Source organism: Chlorocebus sabaeus, chromosome 1 (genome assembly GCF_047675955.1).
Source record: "Chlorocebus sabaeus isolate Y175 chromosome 1, mChlSab1.0.hap1, whole genome shotgun sequence".
NCBI lineage: Eukaryota > Metazoa > Chordata > Mammalia > Primates > Cercopithecidae > Chlorocebus > Chlorocebus sabaeus.
In genome coordinates this window covers 67,975,940-67,993,745 of record NC_132904.1, presented here as the reverse complement: position 1 = coordinate 67,993,745, position 17,806 = coordinate 67,975,940, and the positions used below count along the sequence as shown (strand labels likewise).

Here is a 17,806-nt window from a genome sequence, read left to right as displayed (position 1 = left end):
GGGATTTTGATAGTGTTGTGACTCTTAAGTCCAGGCTTTTTCACTGTAGTTATGTGTTGCTAAATGGATGGCTCTTTGAAGGTATTTCCAGATGGTTGTGGGAAACCTTGCCAGATTGGAATGCATAAGAGAAGGTAGGAAGGGTCTTAGGAAGAACAGAGAGACAGCTCAGGACATGCTTGGTTGAAGGAGTTATTTGTGAGTTTTGGCTGACATGGTTTTTCTGTACAGGATTCAACAGCCATAGGGGAATCAAGCTTTTGTACTCCCTAACCCTCAATCCCTTTAATCCTTCTCTGTGTCAGCTGATGCTAGCAGCAAAGGTCACCTGTCTGTCTGATCAGGTTACAAACCAGAGACTGGGTATTTGAAGCCCAAACTTCTTGGATCTTGTAGGTCTTTGGGAAAGGTGCTGGTTAATTGACCTCAGGCCAGTGGTGCAGCCTGGAGGCCCCAAACCCTAGAGTTTGGTAAACGATTTCCATTATTTTAAAATGCCTGTTAGAAGTTATGCTTTACATAGGATAAGCCTGTGTGTGGATACAGGCTAATGAAAAGATTAGATTTCTATCTTTCTTTAATTCTTTTTTTTTTTTTTTTTTTTTTTTTGAGATAGGGTCTCTCTCTGTTGCCCAGGCTGGAGTTCAGTGGCACAAACATGGATCACTGCAGCCTCAACCTCGTGGGCTCAAGCGATCCTCTTACCTCAGCCTCCTGAGTAGCTGGGACTACAGGTGTGCACCATGATACCTGGCTAATTTTAAAAATTTTTGTAAAGACAGGGTTTCACCATGTTGCCCAGGCTAGTCTTTAACTCCTAGGCTCAAGGGAACTCCCACCTCAGCCTCCCAAAGTGCTGGGATTACAGGTGTGAGCCACCACACCCAGCCTTGGATTTCTTCTTTTAGGTCAATCCAATATGATTTAGGTGTGCTACATATGATATTCTATAACAGAGTTCTGCAAACTATGGCCTGTGGGCCAAATCCAGTTTACTGCCTGCTTTTATAAATAAAGTTTTATTAGAACACATTCAAGTTCATTCACTTATATTTTGTCTATGGATGCTTTTGTGCTACAATGGCAGTTAAGTTGTGCAGCAGAGACTATATGGCCGACAATTTCTAAGTTGTTTACTATTTGGCCCTTTACAGAAAAAATTTGCTGATACTTAATTATGATTCTTTCTATCATGGCACTTAGCACACAGTGTTTTAATTGCCTGGCTCTCCCACTTTTGTAATTAACCTTCTGAGAGAAAATTGAGATATGATTCATATTTTTATGCCCCATGCTGATCATAGGGCCTAATATATGAAGAACATTCAATAAATGTTTAAATGGGCATATCACAGGCTGATAAAAAAGCTCTAATATTTAATTATATATGTTTTTGTTGGTGAGGTAGTTGAGAAACAATGCCTTAATCTTTGAGTGTATTCTGCTCTCTCCCTAAGTTCCCACCACCCCTTCATCCCATTCCCCAATTTAGCAGAACAAATGTAGAAAGAATTAAGTTTATGCAGAGATATTTTTGTATGCATACTGTTCATCATCCTTTTTTTCTTTTATCAAACCATTGCAGACTGGGCATGGTGACCCATGCTTGTAATCCCAGCAATTTGGGAGGCCGAGGTGGGCTGATCACTTGAGGTCAGGAGTTCGAGACTGGCCTGGCCAACATGGTGAAACCCCATCTCTACTAAAAATACAAAAAATTAGCCGGGCGTGGTGGCGCATGCCTGTAATCCCAGCTACTTGGGAGGCTGAGGCAGGAGAATTGCATGAGCATGGGGAGTGGAGGTTGCAGTGAGCAGAGATCACATCACTGCACTACAACCTTGGCAACAGGTTGAGACTCTGTCTCAAAAAACAAACAAAAAAACAACCAAAAAAGCCCCCATTGCTTCAGTGTTCTTCTTGCCCATATTATCACCTGTAGCTTCTAAAAGATGAAAGCAACCCAAGGCCAGCTATCTGGTCACCCTAGCAAAAAGGCAGTGGTGAAGATGGGATTTTGAAGTGCTGGCCTGGGAGTCAGCAGACTTGGGCTCTCACTGTGGCTCTTCAGCTGCCTTTGACTTTGGCACATCATTTAACATTGGTGAACTTCAATGTTCAACATACTTTTATTGAATCACATCTGGAACACTTTAAAATTTAATATTTATACTCCTCCCTTATTTTGAAAAGGATTTGAATAACTAGCAAGAGGTAGAGAGGTGACCTGTCTGGTCTTATCACTGTCTTTGGCTGGCAGACAAGTAGATGATTAAATGGATTAGGGTATTTTAGGTCTTTGATTAGTGCCTTCTAAAAGGCGTCACAACCACAGCCTCTTCATCCTGTCCTTACTTTCTGTCCTGTGACAGCTTCTTCTATTGCCTAGGAAGTCAAGATCTATCTTCTTTGAGGGTCATCTGAAGAGTATTTTGCCAAGGAAGTAGTTGTCAAGATCCAGATCAAAAGGAAAGAGAAATTTTAGCATCTAGGAATTGGAAGAAATACTAGAAACTTCAGTCAAAATACCTTTTTCAAATAGTGACCTTGAGGCCTGGAGAAGAGAAATGTCCTCCCTAGATCACATGGTAGAGCTAAGCCTAGATTTCAGGCTCTTTCTATTGTGTGCATCATTCAGACTAGGTGTTTTCCAGGCTTGTAAGAGAGGACTAGGTGTCGCAGAACAAGTTAAGGTGGCCTAGGCTCTTGTACTGGTTTTACTGCTGCGTGGACATATAATGGTAGGCAGAAGAAACCGTATCCCAGACCACCTAAGGTGTTGTATCAGATGAGCTCAGGACCTTCAGATATCTAAAAAATATTTGCCTGATGTAACTGTCTATGGGAAGGCATGAGATATGAGAGGTTTCCCCAGTCAGCCTATGGCTGACCTTATATGTATCAGCACTGACAAAATGAGCAAAAAGGAAAATTACACATTATTTGGGCAGTGGGACTAATTGGCTGTTGTTCTGTTTCCAGAAAGATTATATTGATTTACATTTGTGTATTTGGCTGATTAAAAATAATAACTCAATTGAATATGTATTTCTTTGATTACTAATGAGGCCAAACTTTTTCCTGTGTTCATTGGCTATTTATGTTTTTTCTCATTTGTGAGTTACTGATTCACGTTCTTGTCTAGATCCCAGTATACTCCTAGTCCTATGCGGGACTTCCCTGCCAAGAAATTATTAGGGTGATAAAGCATTGTCCCTGTGGGGGAGCTCAGCATTTTCTTGGGGAGACAGTTAAAGGCTAGATGAAACACCTCTGTCACTGTACAAGTAGCCAGTTACGTGCCTACATGAGGAGTCAGATGCTAGAAGCTAAGGATGCTGACACAGGTGGGTGATAGGTTCTGGGTGACAGCTCTGAGTAATGTTGTCTCTTGCTTTTCTTACACAGAGTTTTGCCGAATTGACAAGCCCCTGTGTCACAGTGAGGATGAGAAACTCAGCTTCGAGGCAGTTCGTAACATCCACAAGCTGATGGACGATGATGCCAATGGTGATGTGGATGTGGAAGAAAGTGATGAGGTGAGCTCTCTCATCCTGCTGTGGCTCTCTTTTCTTCCTGTGTGAATTAGTCTTTGAAAGCTGCTTAGACAGGCTATTCCCTGTGGAGAGATGTTCTCTGCTGGCTTGTTTTTTAGGAACTCATCCCCAATGGGGAAGGTGGCTCCCAGCAGAGCAGCCCTCCAGGAGTCAGCCTGTCAGAGTGTAGGCTTTATGCTGGCTGGCTACCGCCTGCTTACTGGCTAGTTGCATAACACTGACTAAACTCTGTTGTTTGGGAGGGAGAGGGATCCCTGAGGCTGGTCTCTATGGTTTCCTTGGACCCTTATTGCAATCCTGCTATAGATGGAGGGCATCAGTCTGTTCTCAGCCCTGTGTTGGCATGTGGGATAGAAGATAAGACACCCAGATCCTGCCCTCTGGGAGTTTATACTCTATTTGGGAAGAAGAAACAAATTGTTTTAGAAAGATCATTCTGAATTCCAGGCTGAAGTTTTTGGGAGCCAGTTGAGTGGTCTAGATAGGAAGAGTTAGAGGAGTCTCTAAATGGAAAAAAGCTCTATTGTTTCATCTTTTGGCATTGTTGTACCTGTAGCTCAGCAGATCCCAGAGTGTAAGGTCATTATTTGTGAAAAGATTTAAAAGTTTCTTCATTTAAAGCTCAACATATACCAGTAGTTTGGTGAAGCTACCAAGTTATGCCAAATCTTCAATAGTGATATAGTTATATCATGATGGGGGAGATAACCCTACTCTCTCTTTCCTGCCAGCCTACCTTTGAGTTTTGAGTTCAATTTTGGATCCCACATTGTCAGAAGGATTTGAAACAGTGAGGGCCTATACAGAGAGGAGTGACATGAGTGATGAAGAATATGGAAAGTACAAAACAAAGAGCATTCAACACAATTATGTTTATTAAGCTGTATGTACCATGCACTATGCTAGGCACGGAGATGGGACTGTGAATAAAACAGATACAGTCTGTCTTTATATAACTTAAAGTCTAGTGAAGAGACTTTAGCCTGGAGAAGAGGAGACTCAGGTAATATAATTTCTATCTTTAAATACATAAGAAGTAAAGAAATCAGACTTAAGTAATGATGATAGTAAAGTGAAAACCATGATACTAGCTATCATTGATTGAACTCTTACTTTATGCCAGTGACAGTGTTAAGCTTTTTGCATAGTTACTCTTTTAACTTCAACAGATTTATGAAGTTGGTATTATTACCAGGGTATGGAGCCTTAGGAAGGTTAAGCATTTTGTTCAGGGACACAGTGGGTATCAGTGCAGATCTGATTTCAAAGCCCATGCTCTTAAGTACTGCTGTATTGTTTCTCCTATTCTAAGAGCAGAACCAGGTCCAAAGTAAAGTGGGGAAAGTAAAAAGTAGGCATTTTCTTTTAGAATAAAGAATTGACTAACAGTGAGAGCTATCTTGCCATAGAAGAGGGTTCCTTGGTAGACAGTGAACTCCCTATCACTGAAGATGGGCAAGTAGCATACAGAACTCCACTGAATCTAGGTGTGGTGGCTCATGCCTGTAATCCCAGCACTTCGGGAGGCCAAGGCAGAAGGACAGCTTGAGGCCAAGAATTCGAGACTAGCCTGGACAACACAGCGAGACCCTGTCTCTAAAAAAAAAAAAAAAAAAAAATATTGGCTGGGCGAGGTGTCATACACCTGTAGTCTCAGCTACTCTGGAGGCTGAAGCTGGAGGATCGCTTGAACCTAGGAGGTTGAGGCTGTGGTGAGCTATAATCATGCCATTGCACTCCAGCCTGGGCAACAGAGCAAGACCCTGTCTCTAAAAAAAACAAAAACAAAAACAAAACACAAAATTCACTGATTGGTCAACAGAGGGGATTTGTCTGTAAGGATGAACCAGATAATGTTTAAGGAATTTAAAGGAAGAGAAAAATAGGCTTCCTGGAGAAAAAGTAAAATTTAATAGAATGGAAAGGGTTGGGCTTACTCAGTAGTGGAGAATCAGTGTGAGCAAAGCTGTAGAAGTAGTAAGAAATATAGTGGGTCGGTTTGGTTAGATAGGGACTGTGGTAGAAAACCACAGAACAAAAAGTTGGAAAGGAAAGTGGGGACCAGGTTGAGATATGTATACCTGTTGAACCAGGCAACTGTAAGTTCTTGAGCAAAGACAACGACTATGATGTAAGTGTCTGAAATTTGGTTACATCCAGAAGTGTCACTGACCTGTAAAGGATCAAAATTTTATTTGTCTATCCTGAGAATAGAGCCATGTTCCTGGGGGTGAATGAGGACTAGTGACATCCTGATCACTGTCCCAGGGCCTGGCCACAAAACTGGGGAATGGACGAAGAAGGTGATATAACCCAAGATCTATAAATTCTTGAAAATCTTTGTTATCTGCTCCTCGTTCTTTTTTTTTTTTTTTTTTTTTTTTTGTCACATTCTGCTGAGTTGCTTTGTCAATGAGGGGAGGAATAAAATGTTCTTTTTAGAGGAATGTTACCACAACAAAAAGCTCATCAGCACAAACTGTTCCGAAATAACACAAAAGCTGTTATCCTGCTCTTCCCTGCGCCAGTGGTGAGCTGTTCTTTTTCAGTATAGTTTTTGCCTTGCCTTGGTTTCCACTACTCTCCCTGCAGTCTCAGGCTTCAAGTGGTTAGAGAGGCCTGCTGGTCTAGGTTTGCATGATCAATCACAAACTACCTTCCTGAGAGAGAAAGTACCAAAATGTGTGTGCCTAAGTCACTTTAAACATGTATAAGATAGCCTTAGAGTTCAGGATCTAACTAGAAAGTTGGGTAGATATCTCAGGGTTTAGAATATTGTGTAATGGATAGTGGGGTACCAGAAACCCTGGTTCTTTTGGCCATCAAGGACCTGAAGGTTTTTTTTTTTTTCATTAATAAAACTTTTATTCCACTTACATGAATTTAGTACACATGTTCTTAACAATTATGCTTGGATTGTTCATGAGAATTTCATAAAATGTTAATCAAAGCTAGCCATCATCTCAAGTTATTTCCTTGTTAACTATTTTTACAGCACATGCATGCTAGGCAAGTATCAAAAAAAATCACGAAAGCAAAAAACCTAAAAAAAAAAAAAATTAAATACATGGGTTTTTCTTTTTTTGTTTTACTGCTGTGCTTGATATACATGAAGTAATGAATATCAAGCAATTCATTTTTACTGCGTCTTTACTTTTACATTTGTTTTCAGGTTGCCTAAAACATTTAAATACAAATAAAATGAGTGTAGCAAAAATAATGAAAGCTAACATCAGGTAACTTTATAAATGATAGAATGTGAACTGTTTCTGCCCTTATTCAGAGTAAAATGGGTCACAACTTTGTCTAAAGGAACACTTCTGCAGCCGTAGTCAAAGGTGTGCACAGTGAGATTGAATATTCCATAGATATACAAGATGTAACATGTGATATCCATGGGATGTCTGTTTCTACCACAGCCTGTTAAGTGCTCCAAACCTTAAAGTACCTACAGTAACTACACCTGTGACTGGAACCAATGATCCCTTTCACTCCCTACCAGGACAAACCAATGTGTAGGCAGTTTTCTTTGCTTAGACATGAAGCAGTTTTAACACTGGCCCTTGTGAAGCCACAGTGTACCAAATACTATGCCAAACATTTATAACCTTTATAAAAATTCCACATTCCCATTTTGGCCACCTCAAGATGGAAACAGATAACTCCCTGAATGTTAACTGGCTCTACTCTCCTAATATTAAACATAAAAACTACATGGGAAATATAGATATTCAAATAGAAGTAGCATAAACCTGTCATAAATCATAAATAAAAAACTCTTTGTGGGACAACATGGATGACCAATGGTCTACTGTGTAAATTTTAGAATGAGGCAGACAAAGTTAGAAGGCTGGTTAATTTTCCCCTCATTCTCCTACTTCAGCTTCATTTCCTTGGGTATCCGATGAAGGACCTGAGGTTTTTATAAGACGTCTAAAAGCCTTGCTGATTACTCAAGAGCCTTAGTAGAAGTCTGAAGGCGTGCTCTATTGAGTCCTCATGTATTCAGCCTCCTACTAGTAACTTTTTTGCATAACTGGACTGTAACCCCAGTGCTAGATCTTTTAAAATTTTAGCCATTTCTGAAGTAAGTCTTTCTTCCTTCAGGTTATTGTGACTAGAGTGTTAACTTTTCTTTGTATGAATCAAAGCATATCTTCAAGGCCTCTTGTACTATTACCCCAGTACCTAGATTCCTACATACATTTGTACGATTGCCTCTTATAGTTTTATCTCTTCTTTCATTCTCATTTCTTTTTTATAGACACGTTTATTCAACATCACAATCAAACTATTACATTTAGCAATCAACAGCATGAGTAAAAAAAATTATCTACACTAAAACTTTTTGTTGGCATGCTTTACATTTTCCACAGAAAAGAAACTAAAATAACCTTTTATACAATTAGCCACAAATACAGTCCTACTTTATTTTGCCTATACACATGAGTATTTGTCTAAAACATGTCTTCTTTGTAGCAGCTAGGCCCTGCCACCACTGTGCTTGGCTGAGTTCACAAATCTGTTGTAACCTGTAGCTTCCTTGTCACTTCTCTGGCTTTCTTCTCCTGCTAAGCATTTTTCTGGCAGTAATTAAAATCTTTTGCCACTGCCATAGCTACTGCTGCTACTGGAACCACCATAGCTCCCTTGGTTTTGTGTTTTGACCAGTGTAGAATCCAGAGCTTCTGCCTCCAAAGTTTCCTCCCTTCATGCATCCAAAATTTGAGGACTGATTGTTATAATTGCCAAAATTATTGTAGCTTCCACCACCTCCAAAATTGCTTTCGCTACTACCAACAAAGCTGCTTCTGCGTCCACTGTTGTTATAGCTGTGAGAGCTGACACTCCTGCTGTAGCCACTGCCCTGATTTCCATAATCCTGCCTCCACTTCCATAGCCTCTGCTTCCTCCAGAGTAACCCCAGGGCTGCCCCTTTATAAGCACTGTTGTTACCAAATCCATTATAGCCATCCCCGTTGCCACCAGATCCACCACCACCATGGCTGCTACCAAAGTCACCACAACCACTGAAGTTTCTCCTCCATGACCAAAGTTGTCATTCTCACCAAAACCACCTCCACGACCACCACCAGAGTTTCCAGAACCACTTTGACCTCTTTGGCTAGATGAAACACTAGCCATCTCTTGCTTTGACAGAGCATCCCTAACTTCATAGTTGTGGCCATTCACAGTATGGTATTTCTTTTTTTTTTTTTTTTTTTCTGGAGACAAGGTCTTGCTCTGTTGCCCAGGTGTGAACACAGCTCACTGCAGCCTGGACCTCCTGGGCTCAAGTGATCCTCCCATCTCAGCCTCCCGAGTAGCTGGGACTACAGGCATGCACCACTGCACTCGGCTAATTTTTATATTTTTTTGTAGAGACGAGGTCTTGCCATGCTGCCTAGGCTGGTCTTGAACTCCTGGGCAAGTGATCCCCTGCCTCCGCCTCCCAAAGTGCTAGAATCACAGGCATGAGCCACTGCACCTAGCCAGTATTCCTTTTAAAAAGATTTGTTTATTTTGAGACAAAGTCTCACACTGTCGGCCAGGCCGGAGTTCAGTGGTGTGAGCATGGCTCACTGTAGCCTTTACCTCCCAGGCTCAAACGATCTTCCTGTCTCAGCCTCTTGAGTGGCTGGGACTACAGGCACATGCCACCACACCCAGCTAATTTTCAAAATTTTTTTAAAAATTTAAAATGTATCTTTTTTTAAGCCCCCAACAAATATCCTTTTCATAGTTAAGTGGGCACCTGATCTTTGAGAATCTTCTCTTGATACAGCTCTTCCGTTCACCTTGTGTAGCCTTGCATTCACAGCTGCATCCACCTCCTCCACAGTGGCATATGTGACAAACCCAAAGCCCCTTGAGCACTTGGTATTTGAATCTCTCATTACCACAGTCTGTGAGTGCTCCCTGTTGCTCAGAATGGCTCATTGGACCCTCATTGGTCATTTCAAAGCTCAACTCTGATGACAACTTCTACACCTGTTGGGACTCCTTAAGAGACTATGACTTAGACTTGATAGCAGTGGGAAGAGAGACTTTGATGATGTTTTCAGTGGCATCCATGGGCAGAAAAAGCCATTCTCGTTTCTAATTGCTGAATATACTCTGCTGTGAAATTAGACTTAGGGCAAACTGAGACTCAGTAGGCATGTTATAGAAAAATATATAATCAGGCCAGTTGTGCTGGCTCACTCCTGTAATCTGAGCACCTTGGGAGGCTGAGGCAGGAGGATTGCTTGAGCCCAGCAGTTCAAGACCAGCCTGGACAACATAGGGAGACTCTATGTCTACCAAAAAAAAAAAAAAAAAAAAAAAAAGAGAGACTTTTTTAAAGTCCTTAAAATAAAAGAAAAACATATAATCATTTGTGTAGGGGCAGCTAGTTTGGTTAGGTGCCTTCTTTGCTTGCTTCTCTTCTGGATAGCAGAGGCTATGTATTGTGGGCCTTTCAGATGTGCAAGATGGCTCTATTGGTGATGGTGCCCTTCTTGCAGAGCTGGCAGGGAGTTCTGCCAGGCTGGCAGTATGAGAATTCGTGACCTGTGTTCTATTCAAACCTGTGGTGGGGTTTGCTCCATGGGCAAAAGATTTGTTGCAGTGGAATGGTACTGTTAGGTTGTGCTTAACAGTATGAGGTGGGCAGACAAGGGCCTACCTAAGACCATTGTCCCCTTGACTGGACCAGACTTTTTGAGAGCAGTACTATTTTCTGCAGCCTACATGGCAAATCAGGGCATTTATTCAGCCATTAAACAAATTCTTATTTAATATGTATTAAAGGCAGACACTATTTGAAGGCTAGGGATTCCACAGTGTACAAAACAGATAAGATCCCTGCTTTTATGGAGCTTGAATTCTAGTGATCTATATGTCACAGGTGATTAAGTGATAAGAAAACTTTGAAATTAGGCAGAACTGTGATCAGATTATAGTAGTCTAGTGACTTTTCCTTTGGTTTTCTCAGGGTGAAGTGGTAGTTAATGATTCCTACCGTTTCAGGGTTGTTGTCAGGATTCAGTGAGAAAAGTGCTATTTAATGCTCCCAACACAAATAAAGAACTCTCAAAACTCGACGACAGAAAATAAGCCAGGCCAGGTGCCGATGACTCATGCCTGTCATCCCAACACTTTGGGAGGCCGAGGTGGGCAGATCACTGCTCTTATCTGGTTTGTCTCCGTTCTCCCCAGTGCCCAACAAAGCCTGTTATAGAATATGTGCTTAATCACTGTGTTGAATGACTGACCAATATTGCTATAGCAGAATGCTATCATTCTGCTATGGGAGTCTTAGCAAGGGTGTGATCACACATTTTAGGGGATAAGGATGAGTAGGTAGCAGTATGAATCCAGGAAGCTACAAGATCTACTTATGACTTCTGTTAGTGCCTGTGGTGTCTGATGTAGAAGTATAACACAGGGTTATAAGCTTATGCTCTGGAATCACACAGATTCCATTCTGCCTCTTCCAGCTGTGGAAACTTGGGGAAGTTACATAATCCCTTTCCACCTCAGTTTCTCCATTAGAAATCGAAGTAATAATAGTGGTAGGCCTTTCATGAAGTTGTTGCAAATATTAAATGAATAATGCATATAAAGCACTTAATACAATGCCTGGCACATAGAAGCTCAATGAAAGTTTTTATGTTTATTATTATTATCATCAGAAAGAACATATATTTTGATGCAAACAAGCCTGTATTCAAAACTTGGCTTTGCCATTTACTGGCTATACAACTTCAGGCAAATAACCTTACCTTTCTGAGCCTCAATTTTTTTTTTTAAGCTATTTGAGGAGGGATGTTGCAGGGATATTGTGAGAAATTAATGTTTGCAAAGCCCCTAGCACAATGCCTAGTATATAGGTGCTAAAACATAGGTGCTAAAGCCATGATTTTTTCTCTCTCAACATGAGGGTACAATAGTGAGGGCTGGCCTGTATAGCAAAATTCCACATCAGCTCTATCACCATCCCATAGCACCACAGCATTCAGCCATGGGAGCCACTCCCAGCGGTGTGCCTGACTTGACTAGGGCCAGGACACTGTAGGAGGCTGAGGTAGTTCTGTTTTTGCCTAAGTGGTTGATGTTAAGAGGGAGGGCATGATAAAGCAGGATCACACATTTACAGGGACTACAACTTTTCTGGCAGCTCACCCAGCCTCCTACATATGCCTACATTTTTTTTTTTTTTTTTTTTGAGATGGAGTTTCGCTCTTGTTGCCCAGGATGGAGTGCAATGGTGCAATCTCAGCTCACCGCAACCTCTGCCTCCCAGGTTCAAGCGATTCTCCTTCCTCAGCCTCCTGAGTAGCTGAGATTACAGGCATGCACCACCACGCCCGGCAAAATTTTGTATTTTTAGTAGAGACGGGGTTTCTCCATGTTGGTCAGGCTGGTCTCAAGCTTCTGACCTCAGGTGATCTGCCCGCCTTGGCCTCCCAAAGTGCTGGGATTACCACGCCCTGCACCTGTGTACTTTTAAAAAGATCTGGCTTTTGGACCAGGCACAGTGGCTCATGCCTGTAATCCCAGCACTTTGGGAGGTCGAGGCGGGTGGATCACTTGAGGTCGGGAGTTTGAGACCAGCCTAACCAACATGGTGAAACCCCGTCTCTACTAAAAATACAAAAATTAACTGGGCTTGGTAGCAAGTGCCTGTAATCCCAGCTACTCGGGAGGCTGAGGCATGAGAATCACTTGAACCCCAGGGAGGCGGAGGTTGCAGTGAGCCGAGATCATGCCACTGTACTCCAGCCTGAGCGACAGAGTAGAAGTGTCATGAGAACTGTTTAGAGTTTAGTGGGGGTAGAAATAGACTTGTTTTCTATGTTTTTCATTGTCCCACCGAGAGGCATGCTAGGTCCTGGGAGGCTGTGGGAGTTCAGGAAGCTGGTATCAGGTGGAATCAGAGCTAAGGGAGCTAAACTCTGAGGGGAGCAGTCAGCAGGTTCACTTGCAATATCTAAAATGCCAGTAGGAACTTGGACTTGATAGGTAGTAGTATATAGGGAGAGAGTAGGAAGCCCAGTGCTGTGGCTAATATGGGCCAAATTAGATGAAGATAAGTAGCTGGGTTATTTATAGACGTTTTTACCATAATTATTAATAATTGTATTCCCTTTCATGCTCTGGGCCTCACTTTCTTATATTCAGATAGCTGTAGACAACCCTTAAGTGTTCTGCCTCTAGTCTCTCCTGGAAAGCCCATGTCGTACATGCTGTGAGTGATCTTCCTAACCTACATTTGGGTTCCGTGTCTCCTGCATGATTTCCTTTTCCTGTTTCCTTTAACTTCCTGTACCTACCACTCCATCTCTTTAAATCTGACTTCAACCTTTCTTTTCTTTGTTTCTCATTGAAATATATTTTTTAAAGAGTTGGAGTCTCACTCTGTCATCTAGGCTGGAGTGCAGTGGCACAATTGTGGCTCACTGTAGCCTTCAGCTCCTAGGCTCAAATGATCCTCCTACCTCAGCCTCCCAACTAGGTAGGACTACAGGTGTGCACCACCACACTAGGCTAACTATTTTTGTGGAGACAGGGTCTTGCTATGTTGCCAAATCTGGTCTTGAACTCCTGGTCTCAAGCAGTCCCCTCACCTCGGCCTCCCGATTTGCTGGGGATTACAAGTGAGAGCCACTGCACTCTGGCTACCTTTGTTAATTCTCCAGACATACCTCCTACCACTTTGGTCTGGCTCCAATCTTCTTTGTCTTATAAACATTTTATGTTTACTTCCAGTCCCCTTTCTTTGCTCAGGTAGTTCTCCTTACCTGGAATTAACCTCTTGTGCCCCTCCCTGCAGCCCTGGCCCTGTCTGTATCAATCTTAGTTGTCTTCTGGAACGTGCCAGCTTCATTTTATGTGAACCTTCCCTGACTTCCCCATTCCCAGTGATCTTCCTCATCTCAGTACTAACTCCCATAGCACATAGTCTCTATAGCTCAATTTAGCACTTAATTAGAAATTGCCTTGCTTTGTGCCCTAATGATTTTGATTGTATTATTTTGTCTATAAATTTGTCTTCCTGCACTAATACTGGCATTATTAAAGCACAACTCATCAGATTACTTCTACCATGTGCCAAGCCGAGCTGATTACATATAAAGTTTTGTTTAATCCTTAACCACTCTGTGAACTAGGTGTTGTTAGCTTTATTTTAGAGATGATAAAACTATAAATGAGTGGCTTACTTTTGCTTCTTTAATTAATCTAAACTCTTGTGTGTCCTTCAACGCTCCCATCATTTGGATTTAACTCATGCTACTAGTTCATGTTATACTGCATTTTTTTACTCTATGCTATAGCCACCCCAAACATGCTCTTCATATCTTATCACTGTGCCCCTGTTCCAGATAAATCCTTATCCTGGCATTTCTCTGCTTCCCACTTTGTCTGTAAAAATTTCACTCAGGCCAAGTTTGGTGGTTCATGCCTATAATCTCAGCTACTTGGTTGAGACAAGAGGATTGCTTGAGGCCAGGAGTTCTAGACCAGGCTGGGCAGCATAACAAGACCCCATCTCTTTAAAAAAAAAAAAAAAAAAAAAAAAACCCATACATTTCAGTGCAATGCCTGGAATAAAACAACAACAACAACAACAACAACAACACACACACACAAAAAACCCCCCCAAAAAAATAAAAACAAAAGGAAAAAGAAATTTCATTTGTCCTCCAAGGCCTAGATCAGGGTTTCTGAACCTCAGCATTATTGATATTTTGGGCCAGACAGTTCTTTGTTGTGGGGAGCTGTCTTGTACATTATAGGATGTTTAGTAGCATTCCTAGCCTCTATATACTGGATGCCAGTAGCAAACCTTTCCCCTTCCCCCTTCCAGTTTGACAACCAAAAATATTGCCAGTTACTATTGTCAGTTGTCAATTTTCAAACTGCCCCTTGTTGAGAACTACTGGCCTAGATTAAATGTTGCCTCATCCAAGAAATTTTTTTTATTTTTTTATTTTATTTATTTATTTTTTTAAGACGGAGTCTTGTTCTTTTGCCCAGGCTGGAGTGCAGTGGTGTGATCTTGGCTCACTGCAACCTCTGCTTCCTGGGTTCCAACGATTCTCCTGCCTCAGGCTCCCGAGTAGCTGGGATTACAGGTGCGCGCCACCACAACTGGCTAATTTTTTTACTTTTAGTAGAAGCGGGGTTACATCGTGTTGGCCAAGCTGGTCTTGAACTCCTGACCTTGTGATCCACCTGCCTCGGGGTCCCAAAGTGCTGGGATTATAGGCGTGAGCCACCATGCCCGGCCAGTCCAAGAAATCTTGTTTGTTCTCCGACAGTGGGAAGTAATCCTTTCTCATGTTCTAGAGTACTTGGCATGAACCTTATGTTTGTCATGTTGCTCTGTTCTGTATTGTAATTGGGTCCATGCTTACCTATCCTACCAGATTGTGGGTTCCTTTAGGGGTCACGAACTAGGTTTTATTCATTGCTGTTTCTCATAACATTGTGTTTGGTTCAGGGCCTTTCTCATAAGGGTGCTGAGTTGAGGTTTTTTTAATTTTTAATTTGAAAACAAAGATACTATCTTATTATTTTATGTCCTTTAAATTGTTTCTCTAGTGCAAAGGAGGAGTACCGAGTGAGCTGGTCATTGGTACTGGGAACAGAGTGCTTTGGACTTGTGAGTTCCCTGTCAGGATAAAAGCTGAAGTCAGTGTTGGGTGGTTTTTCTGGAGTTGCTAGAGTCTGGCCTCTAGACATGTTAGTATATGACCTATATGTCTGATCTCCTCTGTGACCCTCTTCCCTACCCTTCTGTCCTATGTTATGAATCATGTGCAGAATCTGGATGGAGGTAAGATTACTGTACTTAAAATGATAGGAAAGACTTTGAGAATAACACATACTACGGGGGCACAAGTGAAGAAGAAAAGGAAAACACTGAGAATGCCGAAAGGTTATGTAGTAGAGCAGAAGTATGTACTTTTAGAGCAACAAAGATGATGGTTTCAGGTACACTTTTGCCAATTATTAGTTGTTTGGCTTTGGAAAATTTTTTTTTCTCTCTTTTTCTTTTCTTTTCATTTCTCTTTTCTTTTCTTTTTTTGAAATAGAGTCTTGCTCTGTCATCCAGCCTGGAGTGCAGTGGCATGCTCATAGCTTACTGCAGCCTCAAACTCGTGGGTTCAAGCAATCTTCCCATTATAGCCTCCTGAGTAGCTGGGACTACAGGTGCACGCCACCATGCCCAGATAATTTTTGTATTTTTTGTAGAGACGGAGGTGTCACCATGTTACCCAGGCTGGTCTCAAACTCCTGGGCTCAAGCAATCTCTGCCCACCTCAGCCTTCCAAAGTACTGGGATTGTAAACATGAGCCACTGCACCCAGCCTGGAAAATTTTCTTAAACTCTGTGAACTTTCATTTCCTTACCCTCAAATTAGTCAGTAATTCCTACTTTGAAAGATTATGGCAAAGATGAAATGAAATCAGGTATATCAAGTACCCAGCCTGTGGTCTAGTTTATAGTAGCAGTATTTCTACTTCTTTTACTCCTACTACCATTGCTATGATGTGCTAGGCTTGTGCTGTGTACTCTTGCATACACTCTTTCATATAATCCTTACAAGAAATCTCTGAGACAGACATTAATTTTTTCCCATATAACCAATAAGGAAAGAGACTGAGTTAGCTCATAGTTAACCATTTTTGAGGTTATTGTAACTCAGATGTGCCTCAGGTTGATGATAATATTCTAAAATTAGATTGTGGTGATAGTTGTATACTTCTGTGAATATACTAAAAACTATTGGGTTTTATACTACAATTCGTATGTGAATTTGATCTCAATAAAGATGTTTTTTAAAGTGTCACTGCATTGTTTGGAGCGGTGGTCACCTTTCACTTGCCTTTCTGTAGCTCAGCCCGTAACCATCCTTAGGGCCCTGTAGAAAGCACTTTGATCAAGCCTATAATCCCAGCACTTTGGGAGGCCGAGACGGGTGGATCACGAGGTCAGGAGATCGAGACCATCCTGGCTAACATGGTGAAATCCCGTCTCTACTAAAAAATACAAAAAACTAGCCGGGTGGGTTGGCGGGCGCCTGTAGTCCCAGCTACTCGGGAGGCTGAGGCAGGAGAATGGCGTAAACCTGGGAGGCAGAGCTTGCAGTGAGCTGAGATCCGGCCACTGCACTCCAGCCCGGGCGACAGAGCGAGACTCCATCTCAAAAAAAAAAAAAAAAGAAAGCACTTTGAAAGTCATGTTGATTTCTATTTCCATTTCTTTTTTATGAGACAGAGTCTCGCTGTGTCGCCCAGGCTGGAGTGCAGTGGCGCGGTCTCTGCTCACTACAACCTCCACCTTCTAGGGTCAAGTGATTCTCATGCCTCAGCGTCCAGGGTAGCCGGGACTACAGGCATGCGCCACCATGGCCGGCTAATGTTTTTGTGTTTTTAGTAGAGAAGGGGTTTGTTATGTTGGCCAGGCTGGTCTCGAACTCCTGGCCTCCAGTAATTGGCCTGCCTTGGCCTCCCAAAGTGTTGGGATTACAAGTGTGAGCCACTGTGCCCAGCCTCTATCTCCATTTCCCTTACCTCCAACTTTGATAGAGATACAGTGGTGCTTTGAAGTCTGAAGTACCATGGTTGCTGGAAGCAGATCCCTGATTAGCTAACTGACAGCGAGGTTGCCTCAGTTCCTGGGCAGGTATAGATGACTTTTGAAAACGTCAGACTGAAGAGTCCTGGAGCATTCTTTTTTGGATAATTTCTCCCTCTCTCCCTCTTTTTATTCCTTCCTTTTTCTTTTTTGTAGTTAGTATTGCTTCTGGGGAAGTTAAGATGTCAAAGAATCTGTGGGGCAACTCTGGTGGCAATTCCCTCTTACCTATATATCAGGGGCCTGAATCAATTTCTTGACCCCTACTATGTGACATTACATGTGAGGAGTTGTCAAAGACAGCTAACCAAGTGACTCTAGTTTTATTTTTCCTTGATTCACCTTGTGCTCAGGGCCTCTCTCTGATTCCTATGGCTGCTATATCACTCCAAGAGGCCATACTGGCACCTGGGAAGCAGTGCTTTCCTTTTGGTCCCTGGACTCAATTCTGAACATAACTTTTCTTTGCTTTCCCTGCACACAGCTTTGACAGCCTGGAGCTACTGCTACTGCTGCTTTTTCTTTTCCTCCTCCTCCTCCTCCTCCTCCTCTTTCTCCTTTCTTTCTTTTTCTTTTTTTTTTTTTTTTAGACAGAGTTTCCTCTTGTAGCCCAGGCTGG

At 42.1% G+C, this 17,806-nt stretch overlaps 1 protein-coding gene across 3 annotated transcripts in view; it reads left to right on the top strand.

The window, feature by feature from the left end:
• Positions 1-17,806, top strand: part of STIM1 (stromal interaction molecule 1) — a 214,824-nt gene that overhangs the window by 101,446 nt on the left and 95,572 nt on the right. For all 3 annotated transcript variants that reach the window (XM_008019954.3, XM_008019953.3, XM_008019955.3), the window contains exon 2: positions 3,409-3,539. In XM_008019954.3, coding sequence (XP_008018145.1) covers positions 3,409-3,539 — 131 coding nt within the window. The remainder of the gene's footprint in view (positions 1-3,408; positions 3,540-17,806) is intronic.